The sequence below is a fragment of the Bufo gargarizans genome, chromosome 6 (assembly GCF_014858855.1).
Source record: "Bufo gargarizans isolate SCDJY-AF-19 chromosome 6, ASM1485885v1, whole genome shotgun sequence".
NCBI lineage: Eukaryota > Metazoa > Chordata > Amphibia > Anura > Bufonidae > Bufo > Bufo gargarizans.
Genome location: NC_058085.1, coordinates 346,849,580 through 346,872,217, shown reverse-complemented (window position 1 = coordinate 346,872,217; position 22,638 = coordinate 346,849,580). Strand labels below are relative to the sequence as shown.

The following is a 22,638-nucleotide window of genomic DNA, read 5'->3' as shown; positions in this document are numbered from 1 at the left end:
AGCATCCCCCCGCACCTGCCTCCATCATCAGCATCCCCTGGCACCTGCATCCGTCATCGGCATCCCCGGCACCTGCATCCATCATCAGCATCCCCCGCAGCTGCGTCCATCATTGGCATTACTTACATCCGTCATCGGCATCCCCCGCACCTGCATACCCTGGCACCTCATCCATCGTCCCCTGCATCCGTCATCGGCATCCCCCGCACCTGCATTAATCATCAGCATCCCCTGGCACCTCATCCATCATTCCCCGCACCTGCATCCGTCATCAGCATCACCTGTATCCGTCATCAGCATCATCTGCGTCTGTGTTCGGCAATACTTGCATCCATCATCGGCATCACCTGCATCCGTCATCGGCCTCCCCCGCACCTGCATCTATCATCCTCTCTACCTGCATCCATTATCTAGCATCCCCTGCACCTGTGTCCATCATTAGTGTCCTCTGTACCTGCATCCATCATCTTGCATCCCTCTGCTGTACATCAGATGTATATTCCCCAGCCTGTTGCAGTCATCAGCCGCTCCATCCTACTACATTATAACGTGGTATCCCTCATCTCCAGGCTGTGTCCTCTTCTACCGTCATCTACATGGTATCCACAGCCTATATCCTCCTCACTAATCATATGCATCCTACGTATTATATCATATAATTAGTATCCCCCCAGCCTGTATCTTCCCTCACTAGTCATCTACATCCTATATACATTATATACCTAGTATCTACAGCCTGTATCCTCCTCTCTACAGTCCACAGCATCCCCAGCTCCTACATATTACATTATATAACTAGTATCCCCCCCCCCAGCCTGTATCCTCCTCATTACTTTCCCCTGTCTTAGTATTAACCAGCTCAGTGCTCATCCCTCGCACGCCGATCCCTGTACCCTCCTCCATTATCCCCGGTGCTACTCCTATACTTTTATTATCGAACACTTTCAAGATGTATCTTCCACTTTCATCCGGCCATTGTCTTGTCACTGGCCGTTGTCGGGCTGTAATGTCGTCACTCAGATCTAGGGTTGTTTCGATACCAAAATTTTGATTCGGTTTCGATACCATAAAAAAGTATTGCGATACTCGATACCATTCGATACCAAACGGGAAAAAAAAATACCAAAAAAGCCGCGTGCATTCCGTATTTTATGGAACGTCCAGCCCATAATTGAACAGTCCGATCCTATTTTTTTGGGGGGGGGCAAGGTGACTAAAAATAATTGCGAATCGTGCGTTTTTTTTTTTTTTCTGTTATGGCGTTCACCGCATAGGAGTTTTTTTTATATATTTTAATAGTTTGGACTTTTTAGACGTGGCAATATGTAATGTGTTTATTTATTGTTTGTATATGTAGAATTAGGAAAGGGGGTGATTTATACTTAATAATTATTTTTTTTTATTTAAAAAGGGACTCCCTCCCTCCTTCCTAACTGTCTGCGCGCGCGCTGAGCGCCATAAGTGGAGGTCTAGTATCGAAAAGATGAACATCCTGATACCGAATCGATACTGGCATAAAAGTATCGATTGAGTATCGAAAGTTTGATACCCGAAACAAGCCTACTCAGATCCTGCCACATGATGTTCCGCATCACTGTCTCCTATATCTGACATTATTGTTAGTAGTAGTAATTTTGTAAATCGGCTCCTCTCCCGTTTGCAGTTATTTCGCTGACATCTCGTATATCTCAGTCCTGTATTTCTCACCATCACTCGCACTACTGTACCATGCAAAAATAGTGATTTCACAGCTGTACAGTAAATGTAATTCTGTTCCAGCTGTGGACAACCCAAATGACCGTCCTTCACATGTCATCGCGTATGCGGTGCTTACAACCATATTACTTGTAGAACGTATCACTGGCCGGTATCTCCTTCACGACCCCCGCATCGTCCATGCCGGCATCTCCTGTTTTTAGGCTCATCCTGTACTTGATCATTTGATCAGTTCCATTCTGGATTATAAAAGGAACACGTGATCGGTTTTGTCCGCCTCTCTATTACTATGTATTATCATCTTAGTTTAGTATATTGCCATTACCCATGCTGGAAGCTGTAGCCAAGCATCACTATGCTACCATCGCTGGCCTGTATCATCTTCCCCAGTCCGAGGCTCTGCTTGTTCTATCTTACTGTTCGTGGTTGGTTTAGAAAATTTTAGAAATTTTTGGATACCCTAGTAGTATATCTTGAGTGAATAAAGGCTAGCCCCTCATTCACTTTGTTCTTAAACAGGCTGAAGCAGAGAAATACAGCAGTGTGGTCCAAAATGGGCCCAGATTGTAGCTGTCACTAGTGCATGCTGCTGTCTGAGCGGGCAGCATGAAGTAGCGGACAGGTTCCCATTGAATGTGCAATGCTTTATTTTCACTGTGGTGGCGCTGCAGGGAAATTGGATACCTGTTGTTGATCACTGAGGGTCCCAAAACCGCAACCATTTTATTTTCGAGGAACGGTCTACCAAAAGAGTTCATCCAAAGCAGACCATCAACATACAGTATATAGAGATGTTGTTGCAGAGTAAATTTAAAGGGGTTGGCCCATCTGGGACATTGATGGCATAGCGCTAGGATATGCCGTCAATGCCAGATAGGTGTGGGTCCCACCTCAGGGACCTGTTCCTATCTCCAGAACGGGGGCCCTGAAGTGGTAGATAGAGTACGCAGTGTGCTCTCAATTCATCACTATGAGAGTTCCAAAAAATGGCCGATCATCTATGCTCAGCTGTTTTCAGAAGGCCCATAGTATTGAATGGAGACCTCACCGTGCAGGCGCGGCCACCTCTCCACCGCTGTTTGCCTGCTGGAAATAGTCGAGCCAGCACTTTCGTAACTCCCATAGCAGTGAACAGAGGGTGGCCACACATGTGCGGCTGCTCTCCGTTCACTTTGGGGGGCCCTGTTCTGGAGATAGGTGGGACTAACACGTGGCATTGATTGAATTTTTTAGCGACATGCCATCAATGTCCCAGATGGGCCAACCCCTTAATGCATAATGCCGCACATGTATGGCATTATGCGCCCGCACTAGTATGGAGTGGGCTGCTGTGGTGAGCCCGCTCCATATGCGGCGGGTGCTGGCTGTATCATACAGCAGGCACCAGGCCGCAATGACTGAGAACGGCGATAGCCATTTAACCCTTCAGATGCCGCATTCAAAGCTGATTGCGACATCTGTGGGGTTAGGCAGAGGGAAGCAGCTCCCTCTGTCTTCTGATCAGAGCCCCAGCAGTGAAATTGGGAGGCTGCAATCCGTTACCATGGCAGCCTGGACGCTGCTGAAGCCTTCCGGGCCTGCCACGATAAGTTCCCTGCTGCTCTGTGCACGAGGCAGAGCGTAGCAGGGACAGATAAAGGATCACAAGATCCCACGTTCTAGCCCTCTAAGGGGGCTAATGGGTAATAAATAAAAAGTTTAGATAAAATAAAAGTAAACATATTAAAAGTTTAAATCACCCCCCTTTCCAAATTTTACATATAATAAAAAATAAGCAAATTGGAAATTGTTGCTGCGTCCAAAAAATGTGTGAACTATTAAAATATTTCTTTGCGGTGAATGCCATAACAAAAAAATTGAAAAATGCAATTTGCCATCTTGTCCCCCCCCCCTCCCCCAAAAAAAAAATCTAATCACAGTGATCAAAAAGTCTTACATACCACAAAAATGGTACCAGTAAAAATTACATTTCGTTACACAAAAAACAAGCCCCACACAGCTCTGTAGACCGAAATATAAATAAATAATGTCTGAATATGGCAAAAAAAAAACTATATAAATGTGGTATCGGGTAGCGGCGCTCCTGTGTGCACCACTGCCTTCTCCGTGCTCACCAAGCTCAGCGCCATACATTTTATAGTGGCTGTGCTTGGCATTCACCTGAAGGTGACATCACTGGCCTAGGCAGAGAGGGCTGCGGCGCTCACAGGAGTGCTGGTTCCTTCTCAAACCTCTGATCGGCGGGGATCCTAGGAGTTGGACCTCCATCGATCAGATCTCGGAAAACCCCTTTAAGTGATGTGTCAAAAGATGCATAACCATGCTAATGCTACAAGTCCTCAGCCATACCACAGAGAGAACATTATCCAAGTACGATAACGGCAGCAGCGTCCGACTTCTGAATTTCTTCTTTATTTAAAGCCAAAACATATACATACGAGATACAATCAATGTATGTTTCAATAAAGTCAATGAAATGTTTTCCCCACTGTGGTCGAACGCTGTACAATCATTAACTAATTAGGACCATTTAGTCGGTCTGCATTGTCAATGGCCACGTGGCACCCGCAATCCGGCATGACCATTAACAATGCAGACTGACTAAACAGTGCGCTCATAATTAATCGAAGCCTGCCGCAGCTCATGTGGCCGTGCCGTAGGGTTGTACCTTAAAGGGGTTGTGCAAGAGTAGGAGAGGTAATGTCAAACCCCCCCCCCCCCATTCTGTGGGACCTGCAATGGGAAGCATAGGTCCCTGCTCCTTCTCCTCCAGGCCTGCGATGCTCCTGTGGGGTCCAGCAATGTCAACACCGTGTGCTGTCCGCATCAGTATGTCCGTTCCGTAGCCCTGCCCCCCCAAAAAATATAGAACATGTCCTATTGTCTGTTTTAGGCATTGTTACAATGGATCCGCAAAAAAAAAACGGATGGCATCCGTTTTTTTTTTGGGCGGATCCGCAATTTGCGGACTGCAAAACACATACGGTCGTGTGCATGTAGCCTTATAAGTCAGATAAAAACTATTGCATGCAGCAGTTTTGGGTCTAGCCGACAGTCGGCATTTGTGTTGGATCAGGAAACCGGATCCTCCTGCCGCAAATACAAACGCAGCCTAAGATGCTCTCAGTGGATGTAAAGTACCAGACACAAGCATACAGTACATTTTTAAATACTTTCACCAAGATACAAATCAGTGTTCAATACACTGTCCACTAAGATGCATCGGCTGATTGATGTGCCAGGGTCATATTACATTTTCATATCCTGGCCCTTACTAAATGCATCCCTGCACACAGTATACAGGCAGGGACACTTACACTAGGCTTCATGCATGCAGGCATATTACGGATCCATACAACCTTGCGCTATTTTCAGCATCCAGAATAACAGACCCCCAATAACTGGTGGAATGGGTCAGTTAAGTTTCTCCAGTATCATTTTGAAAAACACATTAGGGGAGTCATTTATTAAACAGAAATACACCTAAATTAGGCGTATTTCTGGGTCAAATTGCGGAGCAAAGGTCCTTGGTGATGCAATCTGCGACTTCTCCCCGCTCACGCCAGGTCTAAAAAAAGTGGGCAGGGAAGGGTACAGGCTGGCAAACTGTTTTAGGCTCCATTCAGATGTCCTTAGTGCATTGCGGATCCGCAATACACCCGGCCGGCACCCCCATAGAGCTGCCTATTCTTGTCCACAATTGCGGACAAGAATAGGACATACTCTATTTTTTTCCGGAGCTGCGGACCGAAAGATCGGGGCCGCGCTCCGGAAAGGCGGATGCGGAGATCACATAGTGTGCTCTCCTTATCCATTCAGTCCCCATAAAGAATGAAGGGTCCGCACCTGTTCCGAACATTTGCGGAACGGGTGCGGACAACATTTGCAGACGTGTGAATGGAGTCTAAGGCATAGAAAATGGTCTAAATGTAAGACAGCAAGGAAGCTGGTAAAGACTGGCATCTAAAACACTGGTCTGGTCCTAATAAATGTTACCCATAAAGTTTATAGCCACAAGTGTGAACAGAGCTTAACTTTCACTGGGAAAATAAATGAAAAGATGTTCGTACATTTTTCCTGCTGTAGACAGTAAGCTGACGACAGTTTCACTTTTGGATCGTAACAGGTAAATCTCACCTGGCCATCGTACAGCGGGTCAATAACGAAGGGGAAGGCGATCCGTTTTATGAAGTGATGGGAATTGTTACCCTAGAAGATATCATAGAAGAGATTATAAAGTCAGAGATCCTAGACGAGACCGATCTGTACAGTAAGTAGCACATTTACGGCTGTGCCATTGTGTCGCATCTGTACAATTGTATGCATTTTGTCATTCACTACGGTTCTTTATTGAAACATATTTTGCAGAATAAGGGGCCCCATGCAAACGTGATAGTGCCGCAGGGTGTGTGCATGGAGCAATAGAGCGGCACACTGTGACACCAAAATGATTCAGAGGCAGGGGCGTACACAGGTCTCATAGGGCCCTAGAGCAAAACTTAGTATGGGCCCCCTGCACCTAGTTTCCCAGTGCACGTGCACCAATCACTCCCAGACAATGCAGAACATGTGCAATGTCCTAGATTTACATTTATGTTAATCAAGTGGAAGAACATTTTTAAGTAAATACAAAATATAATAAAAAAAAGTTGACTTTGGGCTCACCCATTTTATCCAACTTTTATGTCGGAAGAAGTGGAACAGGTGCTTCAAGTATATGGTGCTGATTCTGAACACCATGGGGGACATTTATCAAACTGGTGTAAAGTAGAACTGGCTTAGTTGCCCATAGCAACCAATCAGATTTCACCTTTCATTTTTCACAGCTCCTTTGAAAAAATGAAAGGTGGAATCTGATTGGTTGCTATGGGGAACTAAGCCAGTTCTACTTTACACCAGATTGATAAATCTCCACCAGAAAACTGGCAAAAATACATTGCTAAATCTACTTCTCTTCTATTACAAAGCTGGCTGCCTGCAGCCACCACTAGGGGGAGCTCAGTGAATAGGAATTAATACAACTACCATAGAAGCTGTAATAATCTCTGAATTGAGCTCCCCCTAGTGGCCGCTGCGTGAAAATGCAGTGTTTTCACCTAAGGAAGAGAAGAACAAGTTCCCTGCTGTGTCCCCCTCCACTGGGCCCCATAGCAGTTGCGTGGTCTGCCTCTATTGCAGGTACGCCAATGTTTAGAGCAGGGGTGCACAACCTTTTTTGGTCTGGGGGCCGCATTGTCACATCGCTCTATTTCAAGGGGCCACACATAAAATTATGTTGATTGGCGCTCATCTGCCTATTACGCAAGCCAGTGCAAAGTGACTGGGGTGAAGTGATCGCTGCCACAGTCATGCTGCAGATAATCGGACATCTTTCATCCTGATAAAATATGCAAATCAGCTGACAAATGAGCAATTCCTTGTTTATCGACTGATCAGCTGCACGATTATACCGGCCAGATATAAGATATGAGCGCTCCTTATGAACACTTGTTCCCAGTAATTGTCCCAAATATCGTGCTGCAGCATAGCCCCTGGAACCGAAGAGTTATACTTACCTGCTCCCCACTGCTCTGGTCCTTCGAACTGCCCCCACTGTTTACACCTGGCAGTGCATGGACATGGTCATACACCACTCCAGACAATGACTGGCTTAGGCGGTGATGTGGCCACAAGCAGCGTGTCACTGCTGAAGCCAGTCATTGACTGGAGTGGTGTATGACCATGTCCATGCACTGCCAGGTGTAAACAGAGCAGGAACCGAAAGATGGAGGCAGTGCAGAGGACCAGAGCGGAGTGGAGCAGGTAATTATGAATTTCAGAGTTTGAAATAATGAATTTTCTATTGGCAGGAGATGGTGATAACCAGTGAGCTCCGTCCTCTGCAGTGAAGGAAAATGCTGATTTATAAATAGGAGGCAGGATGGAAGGAAATGTCACGATTTTTCTGGTAAAAATGATTTTTAACAAGTTCCTGCAGCGTGGCTACAAAATTATTTAAAAAATGATTTAAAAAAATTGAAAACTAAATAAATTAAAAAATAAAATAAAAAGGAAAAAGTGCTTAATAAAAGAGAGTGTTCACTGTCCCACCACAGTCTTTTTATGAAAAAGTGCAAAATTTAAAAAAGTGACAGTGTCCCTTTTTTAAATTTTGCGCTTTTTCATAAAAAGACTGTGGTGGGACAGTGAACACTCTCTTTTATTAAGCACTTTTTCCTTTTTATTTTATTTTTTAATTTATTTAGTTTTCTAATTTTTTAAATCATTTTGTAACTTTTTTTTAAATAGATTTTTAGCACATAATTTGTCCCCAAGAGGTCACTGAAAGACCTTTGGGAGACAATAAGTGACTTTTTTGGTACTATTTCCACTGTAACTAGAGCATCCAAATGAGCCCCAGTTACAGGGAAACCAGCCTGCTGCGGAGGCTTTGTACCAGGGCAGAGCTCCTCTGTTCCCGAGACACCCAGCGATCACGTGATCGCTGGGTCCACACTGCAGAGCACTCATAGAGGAGAAGGCAGAAGCGCTAATAAAGCGCTTCTGTCTTCTCCTCGGCTTCCCCGCTCTCACTTATAGCCGGGGACCCTTTCTGCTCCTGCTACAGTGCAGGAGCAAAACCTGTGATCCATCTGCTGTGCGGCGCTCTGTGCAGAAACACAGCTGATTGCAGGATCAGCTGTGTTTCTGCCCAGCAGGACGGGGGCCGCAAACCATGGCTCTGGGGGCCGCATGCGGCCCGCGGGCCGCAGGTTGTGCACCCCTGGTTTAGAGGGACGCCATCCATCAGTACAGAACATCTACATATCCATTTTTTATTGCATTGTAATCTTGTTATAATTGTACACAGGGGAAATATCGGTAAGATCTGATCTGTGACTCGTCCCTAGACGCTGGTCAGTTGCATATTTATCATTGAGGCAGACCACACCACCGTTATGGGGCCTGTGATGAGCAAGGGGCTGGAGACAGAATTCCTTCTGTATCCTCATCTAGAGCTAGAGCATTTTCCAGGAGCTGCTACTGGGGGAGGGAGGATGTGACTTCATGGAGATTTATAGAACTTGAGTTCAGTGGTGGCTGTATGTGGCTGTATTCCTATGCACTGAGCTCCCCCTAGTGGCAGCAGCAGAGACAGTTTTTATTATCTACTTTGGGAATGGGATTAAAAATTGCATTGAGGAATTTTCAATGCATTAATGCTAACTGTTTGGTTTAAATACACTCATTGACTAAAATAAAATATTGCACCCAGATAAAAATGTTGGATTGCTGCTAACATTACAGTACGTCTCAGGCAGATATGCAGATGATTACTGGTGTGGTCTGATTAGACACTAGGTCTTGCCACCTGGACTTCTACGGACTGGAACCGTATCGTCTTTAGCAACAAATCCTGGTTCTGGTCAGGTCTGAGTATGGAGACCTGGTGGTGAGCGCTTCAATCCTGCCTTTACTGTAGAGCAATAAACTGCCCCCACTGCTGGTGAGAAGATCTGGGGAACCATCACATACGACAGTCGGTCACCCCTAGTAGTGATACCAGGGACACTAACAGCTCAGCGATATGTGCAGGACATCCTGCCGCCACATGTGTTCCTCTCATGGAAGGGCTTCCAATTGGCATTTTTCAGCAGGATAATGCTCGCCATTTTTCTCACAATCAAGTGAGACCAGCTGGGACGCCAACTTTAGCAACCTACGAGTGTGCAGGATCCACAGGCCCAGCCATAACATCTGTGGGTGTGAATGTGCCGTAGGATACCATACAGAACCTATATGCCGCCATGCCTACCATATCTCATATCCAGGCTAGAGGCCGTATCTCATCTTGTATCCAAGCTAGAGGCCGTATCTCAACTTGTTAGCAGGCTAGAGGCCGTATCTCATCTTGTATCCAGACTAGAGGCTGTATCTCATCTTCTATCCAGGCTAGAGGCCATATCTCATCTTGTATCCAGACTAGAGGCTGTATCTCATCTTCTATCCAGGCTAGAGACCGTATCTAATCTTGTATCAAGGCTAGAGGCCATATCTCATCTTATATCCAGGCTAGAAGCTGTATCTCATCTTGTATGCAGGCTAGAGGCTGTATTTCATCTTGTATCCAGGATAGAGGCTGTATCTCATCTTGTATCCAGGCTAGAGGCCGTATCTTATCTTGTATCCAGGCTAGAGGCCGTATCTCATCTTGTATCCAAGCTAGAGGCCGTATCTCAACTTGTTAGCAGGCTAGAGGCCATATCTCATCTTGTATCCAGACTAGAGGCTGTATTTCATCTTGTATTCAGGATAGAGGCTGTATCTCATCTTGTATCCAGGCTAGAGTCCGTATCATCTTGTATCCAGGCTAGAGGCTGTATCTCATCTTGTATCCAGGCTAGAGGCCGTATCTTATCTTGTATCCAGGCTAGAGGCCGTATCTCATCTTGTATCCAAGCTAGAGGCCGTATCTCAACTTGTTAGCAGGCTAGAGGCCATATCTCATCTTGTATCCAGACTAGAGGCTGTATCTAATCTTCTGTCCAGGCTAGAGGCCGTATCTAATCTTGTATCAAGGCTAGAGGCCATATCTCATCTTATATCCAGGCTAGAAGCTGTATCTGATCTTGTATGCAGGCTAGAGGCTGTATTTCATTTTGTATCCAGGCTAGAGGCAGTATCTCATCTTGTATCCAGGCTAGAGGCCGTATCTCATCTTGTATCCAGGCTAGAGGCTGTATCTCATCTTGTATCCAGACTAGAGGCCGTATCTCATCTTGTATCCAGACTAGAGGCCGTATCTCATCTTGTATCCAGGCTAGAGGCCGTATCTCATCTTGTATCCAGGCTAGAGGCCGTAACTCATCTTGTATCCAGGCTAGAGGCCGTATATTATGTTATATCAAGGCTAGAGGCCGTATATTATCTTGTATCCAGGCTAGAGGCTGTATCTCATCTTGTATGCAGGCTAGAGGCCGTATCTCATCTTGTATGCAGGCTAGAGGCCGTATCTCATCTGGTATCCAGGCCAGAGGCTGTATCTTATCTTGTATCCAGGCTAGAAGCTGTATCTCATCCTGTATCCAGGCTAGAGGCTGTATCTCATCTTGTATCCAGGCTAGAAGCTGTATCTCATCCTGTATCCAGGCTAGAAGCTGTATCTCATCCTGTATCCAGGCTACAGGCCGTATTTCATCTTGTATCCAGGACAGAGGTCATATCTCATCTTGTAACCAGGCTAGAGTCCGTATCATCTTGTATCCAGGCTAGAGGCTGTATCTCATCTTGTATCCAGGCTAGAGGCCGTATCTTATCTTGTATCCAGGCTAGAGGCCGTATCTCATCTTGTATCCAAGCTAGAGGCCGTATCTCAACTTGTTAGCAGGCTAGAGGCCATATCTCATCTTGTATCCAGACTAGAGGCTGTATCTAATCTTCTGTCCAGGCTAGAGGCCGTATCTAATCTTGTATCAAGGCTAGAGGCCATATCTCATCTTATATCCAGGCTAGAAGCTGTATCTGATCTTGTATGCAGGCTAGAGGCTGTATTTCATTTTGTATCCAGGCTAGAGGCAGTATCTCATCTTGTATCCAGGCTAGAGGCCGTATCTCATCTTGTATCCAGGCTAGAGGCTGTATCTCATCTTGTATCCAGACTAGAGGCCGTATCTCATCTTGTATCCAGACTAGAGGCCGTATCTCATCTTGTATCCAGGCTAGAGGCCGTATCTCATCTTGTATCCAGGCTAGAGGCCGTAACTCATCTTGTATCCAGGCTAGAGGCCGTATATTATGTTATATCAAGGCTAGAGGCCGTATATTATCTTGTATCCAGGCTAGAGGCTGTATCTCATCTTGTATGCAGGCTAGAGGCCGTATCTCATCTTGTATGCAGGCTAGAGGCCGTATCTCATCTGGTATCCAGGCCAGAGGCTGTATCTTATCTTGTATCCAGGCTAGAAGCTGTATCTCATCCTGTATCCAGGCTAGAGGCTGTATCTCATCTTGTATCCAGGCTAGAAGCTGTATCTCATCCTGTATCCAGGCTAGAAGCTGTATCTCATCCTGTATCCAGGCTACAGGCCGTATTTCATCTTGTATCCAGGACAGAGGTCATATCTCATCTTGTATCCAGGCTAGAGGCAGTATCTCATCTTGTATCCAGGCTAGAGGCTGTATCTCATCTTGTATCTAGGCCAGAGGCCGTATCTCATCTTGTATCCAGGCTAGAAGCCGTATCTCATCTTGTATCCAGGCTAGAGGCCGTATCTCATCTTGTATCCAGGCTAGATGCCGTATCTCATCCTGTATCCAGGCTAGAGGCCGTATCTCATCTTGTATACAGGCTAGAGGCTGTATCTCATCTTGTAACCAGGCGAGAGGCCGTATCTCATCCTGTATCCAGGCTAGAGGCCGTATCTCATCCTGTATCCAGGCTAGAGGCCGTATCTCATCCTGTATCCAGGCTAGAGGCCGTATCTCATCCTGTATCCAGGCTAGAGGCCGTATCTCATCCTGTATCCAGGCTAGAGGCCGTATCTCATCCTGTATCCAGGCTAGAGGCCGTATCTCATCCTGTATCCAGGCTAGAGGGCGTATCTCATCCTGTATCCAGGCTAGAGGCCGTATCTCATCATGTATCCAGGCTAGAGGCGTATCTCATCCTGTATCCAGGCTAGAGGCCGTATCTCATCCTGTATCCAGGCTGGAGGCCGTATCTCATCTTGTATCCAGGCTAGAGGCCGTATCTCATCCTGTATCCAGGCTAGGGACCTGCTTGGGGCCCATTATTGTATCAGACTTTGGACCTGCTGGGAATTGTCTTTTACTCTGAAGGGTCAGACCCAATGAGTTTTTAAAAGTAAATGGATAAATAAATCACTATTTCTGGCATCATAATCAATCTTGGAAATTATTTATCTGAAAATCCTGAATCTATTTTTGTCATATTTCTGTACAGCTGATAATAGAAAGAAGGAAAGAATTCCCCACCGGGAGAGGAAACAACATGACTTCTCCCTCTTCAAGCTGTCCGACAGTGAGATGAAGGTAAAGATTTCTCCTCAGCTTCTTCTGGCTACACATCGATTCATGGCTACAGGTTTGTACAGTCGTTGACTTCTCACACCTTGATGCATAGATCTACCTGCAGGCTATCTGCTGTTTACAGATCTCATACTGGATTTATTCTGTGAACAAATTAATATCAGATCCAACATTATGCCAGATATTAGCCAGAGCTCCAGTGGACGTGAGGCGACCATGTATTGATTGCTCTCTTCATTTGCAGCCCCCCTATGATACCAGCTGATTGAAGGGTGTTTCAGCAGTCTGACCCATGACAAGCAGCTTCATTTATAAAAAATAAAAAAAGTCAAGATCATGTTAAAATATTTAATAGAAGTAAAGAGATCCGTGAACAGCAGCTTATTAATGAGAGTTTCTAGGTAGCAGCAGGAGATTTTTCTGCATTGTACAAAGTAAGAAACAACTGACGTATAAGGGAACACGGCAAAATGTATTGCTGATATTCTTCTGGATTTTGCTGACTTTGCAGTCATAGATATTGGGGATGCAGAGGTAGCAGTCACTACCAGGCCCAAGAACCCGAGGGGGCCCAAAGCCCTCTCTACAACATAAGAAGAACCAGATTTATAGAAAGTGCTTGGTAGTTGGGGAGCCTGGTTACAGATCTGCACTGGGGTCCAGGATCTTCACGTTACGCCTCTGGAGTCAAGGGTTGTCCATACAGTTGACAGTATATACAAAAAATGCAACCAAATGTATACTGCACATTATGCATAGGCTTCCTTGAGGCAGATGTACTACAAGTGTCTCCTTTTGGCCCACTTTTCTCAGGTTTACATTTGGATGCCTTCTTTGACATTGTTTTGAAGTGTAGACTACTAAGAGTATTTGGCCTAGGGGTTGTCTAGGATTTTAATATTGATGGTCAATCTTTAGTATAGGCTATCAATATCTGATCAGCGAAGGTCTGACACCCTGCAGCCTGCCAATCAGCTGTTCCTGAGTACCTCTGATGCCAGACGTTGGTGCCAGACCTACCATCCATTGTGTGGTGGATGGAGCTGGTTACTGCTGTGCTGCTCCCATTTGCTTCAGTAGGAGCAGCACTGCAGTTATTGGCTCTGTCCACTGCATGAGCAGTGGAGCTATTCGGGAACAAATGATTGGCGGGGTTGCAGGGTGTCAGCCCCCCACCAATCAGAAATTGAAGACCCGTCTTCAGGAGAGACCATCAATGTTAAAAGTCTCGAACGAATTAAAGGGTCTTTCAGAGACTTTTTAACGGATGAGCTATACTCTGAATAAGTCATCAGTATCTGATCGGTGGGGGTCTGACACCCGGGACCCCCGCTGATCAGCTGTTTGACAAGGCCCTGGCGCTCCTGTGAGCGCCGCAGCCTTCTCACAACTTGCCCTAAGCCAGTGACATCAGTCACGTGGCCTAGCTGCAGCTCACTCCCATTCATGTAAATGGGGCTGAGCTGTGATACCAAGCACAGCCGCTATACAGTGTGCTTGATAAGCTGCGAGAAGGCCGCTGCTCTCAGAAGAGCACCAGGGCCTTCTGAAACAGTTGATTGGCGGGATCCCAGGTGTCGGACCCACATTGATCAGCAAATCTCAGAAAACCCCTTTAACGGCCCATCTCATATACATTTGTGGCATATCCGTAGGACGCTATAGCTCTAGAATCTTGGCACCACTTGGATATGCCACCAACGTGTGCGATGGGCCAACCCCTAAGGTTTCCTATCTTTATAGTAGAAGTCAATGGCAGACATATGCTGCACTATAGTCCTACAGATTCCCACTTTGGTGTTAATTGCATTTTATACATAATAACCTTTCTAGATTATTTCTAAATGTAAATGACAAAGACTGTTCATAAATGTCTTTTACAGAGATCGAGCCTTTCAAAGCTCCTTTCCTGTCAGAGAAGATTCTGCTACGGCTCCTAAAACATCCAAATGTCATCCAAGAGCTGAAGTTTGATGATAAAAACAAAAGGTCTTCAGAACATTATCTCTATCAGCGCAATAAACCGGTCGACTATTTTATTTTAATCCTCCAGGTACAGATCTATACCGTGGGTCTTGTTTTTTACTTACCCTGGTGACCATCACCTTGTTATGTGGCGTCTTCGGTAGACGTCCGGTTGTAACGTCCTTCTTTGCTTCTGTTCTTCTAAGGGTAAAGTGGAAGTTGAAGTTGGTAAAGAGGGATTGCGGTTTGAGAACGGAGCTTTCACCTACTATGGCGTTCCTGCTATACTGACCACCGTGTCCTCCGGTAATGTTCTAGCACGTTTGTAAGCGTAAAAGAATGGCCAAAATATGTTGAAGCTGTATTAGCTATTTGATCAATTAATTATATGGAGAAATAAAATTATATACAATGTACAGTACAGACCAAAAGTTTGGACACACCTTCTCATTCAAAGAGTTTTCTTTATTGTCATGACTATGAGAATTGTAGATTCACACTGAAGGCATCAAAACTATGAATTAACACATGTGGAATTATATACATAACAAAAAAGTGTGAAGCAACTGAAAATATGTCATATTCTAGGTTCTTCAAAGTAGCCACCTTTTGCTTTGATTACTGCTTTGCACACTCTTGGCATTCTCTTGAGGAGCTTCAAGTGGTAGTCACCTGAAATGGTTTTCACTTCACAGGTGTGCCCTGTCAGCTTTAATAAGTGGGATTTCTTGCCTTATAAATGGGGTTGGGACCATCAGTTGCGTTGTGGAGAAGTCAGGTGGATACACAGCTGATAGTCCTACTGAATAGACTGTTAAAATTTGTATTATGGCAAGAAAAAAGCAGCCAAGTAAAGAAAAACAAGTGGCCATCATTACTTTAAGAAATGAAGGTCAGTCAGTCCGAAAAATTGGGAAAACTTTGAAAGTGTCCCCAAGTGCAGCCACAAAAACCATCAAGCGCTACAAAGAAACTGGCTCACATGCGGACCGCCCCAGGAACGCTTTCAGTTGTTTCACACTTTTTTGTTATGTATATAATTCCACATGTGTTAATTCATAGTTTTGATGCCTTCAGTGTGAATCTACAATTTTCAGAGTCATGAAAATAAAGAAAACTCTTTGAATGAGAAGGTGTGTCCAAACTTTTGGTCTGTACTGTACATGTATAAAGAAGTATAGACGTCTGCTCAAATACCAGTGCACTCAGCCTCTGTCTCTGCGCTGTCCATGGTATAGTCCATGAATATGTCTTGTGTCCTGCATCCATGGGCTGTGTGAATGGGACTAAACATGGGTCGGCTAGTAATAAGAGGGGTACTGTATGTAAGCAGAATTTTTTTCGTTATTTTTCTACATTCTTATCAAATCTCCCACTTTATAGTGCAGTTCTCTGCCTATCAGATTATTAGAATCATGTTAAATAGCTTGTAGCAGTATAAACAATAAGATCCTTTTGTCCACACATGACTGAAAATACAGCCAAAAAGTCAGCTGCAGTTTTTTGCCGTGTAAATGGCTGAGGATTTCATCCCCTTCTTTGCAAAGTGTGAAATTCGCAGTGGAAATCTGTAGCAAAAATTCACATGCTGCAGATTTCTAATCCATACCAGAGGTCAGTTTACACATCGTTTCATTTTTTTAACACAGTGTGTGGATGAGACTTCTTTAAATCTAATTTCTCTGCACGATGATCCCCGATAGCAAATCCGCAGTATATCAGTCCCATTTGGACAGAGCCTTTAGGCTCCAAAACAGTCAATAGATATGTAGATAACTTTCTTATTTTTATTTTTTTCCCTTTGCAGACAATGATGTGAGAAAAGTTGGAAGTTTAGCTGGTTCCTCCTTTCTCTGTAAGTATATCTACTAACGGGTATTCATAGGGCAATATGTTACTCAGCATCAACATATTAAGGTACAAGCACACGGTGCGGTTGTGAGGTGTCCGGGACGCAGCCATGCTGCAATCAAGAACTGTGTGGCTATATGGGCCGCAGCCAATCCTAATTAAACTAATGAGACAGCTCTGTTTAGCCAGTCTTTTTGTTAATGGCCACACAGCCCCTGAAATACCGCACTGCCATTAACATTATCGACCGGCATAAAAAGTGCGTTCTCATTAGTTTAATTAGGGATCGGTGCGCGCAGTTCTTGACTGCAGCACAGCCACGTCCTGAACATCACTCAAACGCACTGTGTTCGTACCCTAACCCTGGGTTCACACCTGAGCGTTTTACAGCGCGTTCAAACGCGCTGTAAAACGCTTAAGACATGAAAACCAATGCTTCCCTATGGGAAGGGTTCACACCTGGGCGTTTTACAGCGCGTACGAACGCGCTGTAAAACGCCCGACGCTCAAACAAGTACTTGAGCTTCTTTGGGGCGTTTTGACGCGCGTTTGTGGCCATAGGACACTGCAGTCAATGACACAAACGCGCGTCAAACGCGCGTTTACTATTACAAAAAACGCGCATAAAAACGCGCGTTTGAGGAACGCTCAGGTGTGAACCCAGGGTAAGGCCCCTTGCAGACGAGCGTGTGTCACGCTACGAGTCCGCAGCGCAGTTCCCGGCCTGACCTCCCAGCACTGACGGGGGTCGCATAGCATTATATTGATTTATGATGCTATGTAACCCTTACAGTTCTAGAATGTATTAGATGACTAATCCTGTTATTGTTATCTAATACATTCCAGGACTGTAAGGGTTACAAAGCATCATCAATCAATATAATGCTATGCGACTCCCGTCAGTGCTGGGAGGTCAGGCCGGGAACTGCGCTGCGGACTCGCAGCGTGACACACGCTCGTCTGCAAGGGGCCTTAGGCTAGGTCTACACGACGACATTTGTCGCACTAATGTCGCGCGACAATTTTTATAATGGCAGTCTATAGTGTCGCACTGCAACATGCGACATGCTGCGACTGCGACTCGACAGTCGCAGAAAATCCATTCAAGATGGATTTTTCTGCGACTGTCGCAGTCGCAACATGTCGCATGTTGCAGTGCGACACCATAGACTGCCATTATAAAAATTGTCGCGCGACATTAGTGCAACAAAATGTCGCGCGACAACTGTTGCGCCCTATCTGTCGCGCGACAAATGTCGTCGTGTAGACCTAGCCTTAGGGAAATCCAGAAGCATGTGTTCAATTTGCCCTGCAGCTTCACCTGAGGGATCATTAAGAGTTACATAGCTCCTGTTGAATCAAATGGGATCTGATCAGACACTCATCCCCTCTCCTGTGGACAGGTGATAAGAGTTCATAATGGGACAACCCCTGTAAAGGGGTTTGCGCAAGAAAAACATTTGTCACCTATTCAGAGGATTAGTGATAAATGTATGATCACAGAGAACCCCTACTGACTGCTAGGAAGAGCCCCCATAATGGAGACGTTTGTGGGGAGCGGTGGTCAAGCACGTGCATTAGACAAGTTAGACAAATGTATCAAACGTGTCTTAAGATGCACCAAATGTATCTCTGTTATACATATGACATCTCTTTAGATTGTCTAGTCTAAATATTAGACTGGTTTAGTAAATCTGCCCCATTAAATGGAGTGGTGGTGGGCATGCGTGACCACGACTCTCTATCTTGTATGGGTAGAATAGGACCTGTTCATGATACTCACTGGATGTCATACTGCTGTCTCATCAACCTGACGTCATATCAGGGGGACGAGTGTTCCTAGACAACTGGTATAAAGGGGATACATCAGCCTGCTTCCTTGCTGTCATTACCTATGTGATGTCATTACACTGGTTATGTAATCACACGTGACGCACACACCATGGGTCACCCAAGCCTCTGGGTGTAGCCGTCATGGCTGTCTGGCTGCTGTGGACCCAAGGGTTATCATTAATTGTGACCTTGCCATCTATCATGCTGCCCACCCTTTCTGAGACACATCAGAAATTGATCAATAACAGGCACTTTTGGGGGTCAATCAATTCTAGTGGAAAGGATAGGTTTTGCTACTGCTAACAGCAGGCAATCAGGTTGTTGCTTTTATTTTCCAATGAGCTGCTAAAAATGAGAGCTGCCATCTAATTGGTCACTGCTCAGCCTTTTCCCATCACTAATTTGGATAAAGATCCCCCTGATGCTTTTGCTTTCTAGGTAAGTTTTGCTTTTGCAGAACCCTCCTGGTGCTGCCTGTATAAATACACAACCCATTTTCAAGCTTCTGTAACTTTCGATGGTTTTTATTTCAGCTTTTCTGTTCCGCCTCTTGAAATATTGTCTTTGGTGCCAACAGCGCTTAAGAGGCTCATACAATATATTGGTGATTTGCCGGACATTTCACCCTCTTACATGATTTGCTCTTTCCATTGTGTGTATTGTATTTACGTGTATCATCCCTGTCATCCCTCTTCTTATTCCCAATTTTGCTTTGCCCTCTTAGTACCTGTGTCCGTATCTCGTACCTTCGCTTTCAGCAGAGGGGAATCATTGGCTGGCTCCCCAGGTAAACCTGCATGGCCGTGTTCTGAGATCACATGAAAATGGGTTGAATTCATACATGTAAATGGATCTTGCATATAGTTCATTCTATATAGAGCTACATGTGAATTTATTTTGGCATGTTTGGTATTATTAGGTTAAGATGCATTGTAAGGCCCCTTTCAGACGAGCGAGTGTCTCGAGGCACCCGGCCTGACCTCCCAGCACTGCCGGGGTCACATAGCATTATATTGATTTATGATCCTATGTAACCCTTAGGCTAGGTCTACACGACGACATTTGTCACGCACATTTTGTTGCACTAATGTCGCGCGACAATTTTTATAATGGCAGTGTATGGTGTCGCACTGCAACATGCAACATGTTGCGACTGTGACGCAACAGTCGCAGAAAATCCATTCGAGATGTATTTTTCTGCGACTGTTGCGTCGCAGCATGTTGCATGTTGCAGTGCGACACCATAGACATTATAAAAATTGTCGCGCGACATTAGTGCAACAAAATGTCGCGCAACAAATGCTGCGCCCTATCTGTCGCGCGACAAATGTCGTCGTGTAGACCTAGCCTTACAGTTCTGGAATGTATTGGATAACACTGACAGCCTTATGTCAGTGTCATCTAATATATTCCAGACCTCTATGGGTTACATAGCATCATAAATCAGTATAATGCTATGTAACCCTGGCAGTGCTGGGAGTTCAGGACGGGAGCTGCGCTGCGAGTCCGCAGTGAGACACTCGCTCATCTGAAAGGGGCCTAAGGGAATATTCAAATTCAGCAGATTTGTTGCAGCTGAAAATCAGTTCCATTCAACTGAATGTGGTTGTTCTGGCATGAAGCTCATAGTTTTCTGCAAACCCCTTATTCAAATAAATGACAAAGTGGCAAAAAATTCTGCAACAAATCTGCCACGTGGGAATTTACCTTGAAGTGATTTTCCAAGAGTTTTTTTTTACTGATGACCTCTCCTTTAGTATCTGATCGTAGGGGTCCGACTCCCACCAATCAGCTGTTGGAGAAGGCAACGATGCTTGCAGTAGCGCTGCGGCCTTTTCCAGCTTTGCCTAGGCCAATGATGTCATCTCCATCGGTCACATGACCTAGGCACAGCTCAGTCCTATTGAAGTAAAAAGAGCTGAGCTGCGACAATACCAAGCACCGCCACTATACAATGTACGGCGCTGTGCTTGGTGAGCAGACAGAAGGCACGCTCTGCTTACCAAGCACAGCGCCGTACATTATATAGTGGCTGTGCTTGGTATTGAGGCTCAGCCCCATTGACTTTAATGGCGCTGAGCTGCTTCTAGGCCGTGACCTATGAATGTGATGTCAAATGGCCTAGATCAGGCATGCTCAACCTGCGGCCCTCCAGCTGTTGTAAAACTACAACTCCCACAATGCTCTGCTGTAGGCTGATAGCTGTAAGCTGTCCAGGCATGCTGGGAGTTGTAGTTTTGCAACAGCTGGAGGGCCGCAGGTTGAGCATGCCTGGCCTAGATAAAGCAGGAGAAGGCCGCAGCGCTACTCTGAGCGCAAGAGCCTTCTCAAACAGCTGATTGGCGGGGGTACCGGGTGTTGGACCCCCACCGATCACATATTGATGACCTATCCAGAGGATCAATAAAAAAACACTTGGAAAACCCCTTTAATTAGGTATGCAGTCTTGCCAGTTGGACATGATCTTTACAGGCTTTCACCCTGTGAAAGTATGTTTCTGTTCACTGACAGATAGCAGAGACCTTAAAAAATGCTAACCAATTAAGTGGATATGAATATAGGAAAACCACAGAACTTTTCTTGGCATTTTTTTTAAATCCTTTGCAGCATTTTTGCCACTTGTGGCATTAGAAATTTGGAGAGGAGCACATCTTCCTCAGTAACATGGCTGAGAAGACTCCTTCTGCAAAAGAAGTAAGAAGGGACTATATTGCTACCTGCCAGAGGGGGAAGGAGACTGATTCTGTCCAGAGTCTGTCCCCAGCCGGGCCAATGGAGACACATGGAAGCAAAAAATGATGAAAATGCTTTATGCTAGAAACACTGTACATTAGTTTAAAACTGCTATTAACAGACTTTCAGGGCAGTTTGGTATGAAAACGATGCGGGGGATTTAGATTGTAAACCCCATTTGGGAATGGTGACAGTCTCTGTGCATCGCTGTGGAAAATGTTGGAGCTATATGAGCAACAGGAATAAGTGAAATATAGAAATGAACTGGTGGTTCCCATTCCGGTCAGTATTAAAGGGGTTGCCCAGAATTACAAAATCACGGCTGCTTTCATCCAAAAACAGGTGGCACAGCTGTCCACAGGTCATGTGTAGGATTTGCATCCCGTCTCATTGGTGTCCAAAAAGCTGAGTTTGTAAGACCCCATAGAACCACTTCTCTGATCCTGGACAACCCCTTTGGGTACGGCCGCACGGTCAGGGTTCCTGATGCAGTTTTGAAAGCTGAAATGAGGAGTGGATCATAAAAGTACAGATATGACATCTCCTCCTTTTTGAACTCACTCCTGGTTTTGGCTTCCAAAACTGCATCAAACCTGACCGTACCCTTTAAAGCCCTTTAAGAGTTCATTAATCAGGTGCCAATTATGTCTTTGAATTACCCCTCCCCAATCTTTCCCCTCAGATTATATTTGCAGTTTAGCAGCCCCATGTCAGAGCCATGTTCTTCTGCAGATTAAAATAGTCCATGCTTAGAAAATGAAATTATGATCTGTTTCCGTCTCAGTGTCCTATTGCCTTTCGCGTCCTCCTTTTAGAGTAAACCTCCTTTCTTGCTGTCTTCTACTTTCTGTCCAATTTTTCTTTCTTTTCCTCCCTCCCCTGCTCTCCATAGTAAACAGATCCCCTTCTCGCTGCAGTGGTTTGAACCGTTCTGAATCCCCTAACAGAGAACGTAACGATTATGGGGGCAGCAACAACCAGTTAAGCAACAGCAACAACAACCTCTACATCCCCGATTACTCCGTCCACATCCTGTGCGATGTCCAGTTCATCAAGGTAACCCATCAAATGTACATCATCGTTAGTAATCCTTATAATATTGCACTTTCCAAATGGAATCAAGTATTTACTTAAAGAGCGTCTGTCAGCAGGATCAACCGTCTGAAAACAGGGATGCTGCCTTGGTAGGGTTGATCCTAACAATCAAAATTATACTTTGAGAATTTTTTGAGTCATAGGCCTCCTGCACACAAACGCGTGCTCCCCATTACCGTGCTGCGGCCCGCAATTTGCATGAACACCCACCGTGGGGCAGCCGCAGCGGATTGCGGACCCATTCACTTTAATGGGACAGCGATCCGCCCGTTCCGCAAAAAGATAGGACATGTTCTATCTTTTTGCGGAACGGAAGTACGGGACGAAAAAAACCCCACGGAAGCACTCCATAGTGCTTCCATAGGGTTCCGTTCCGTGCTTCCGTTCCGCACCATTCTGTATCTCCGGATTTGCGGA

At 45.3% G+C, this 22,638-nt stretch overlaps 1 protein-coding gene across 1 annotated transcript in view; it reads left to right on the top strand.

Moving 5' to 3' along the window:
• The window catches only part of CNNM1 (cyclin and CBS domain divalent metal cation transport mediator 1), a 41,985-nt gene that overhangs the window by 3,258 nt on the left and 16,089 nt on the right, over nt 1–22,638 (top strand). Inside the window, 7 exon segments of the mRNA XM_044297615.1 lie at nt 5,843–5,986; nt 12,659–12,799; nt 14,628–14,797; nt 14,916–15,015; nt 16,517–16,564; nt 19,118–19,180; nt 22,019–22,182. Coding sequence (XP_044153550.1) covers nt 5,843–5,986; nt 12,659–12,799; nt 14,628–14,797; nt 14,916–15,015; nt 16,517–16,564; nt 19,118–19,180; nt 22,019–22,182 — 830 coding nt within the window.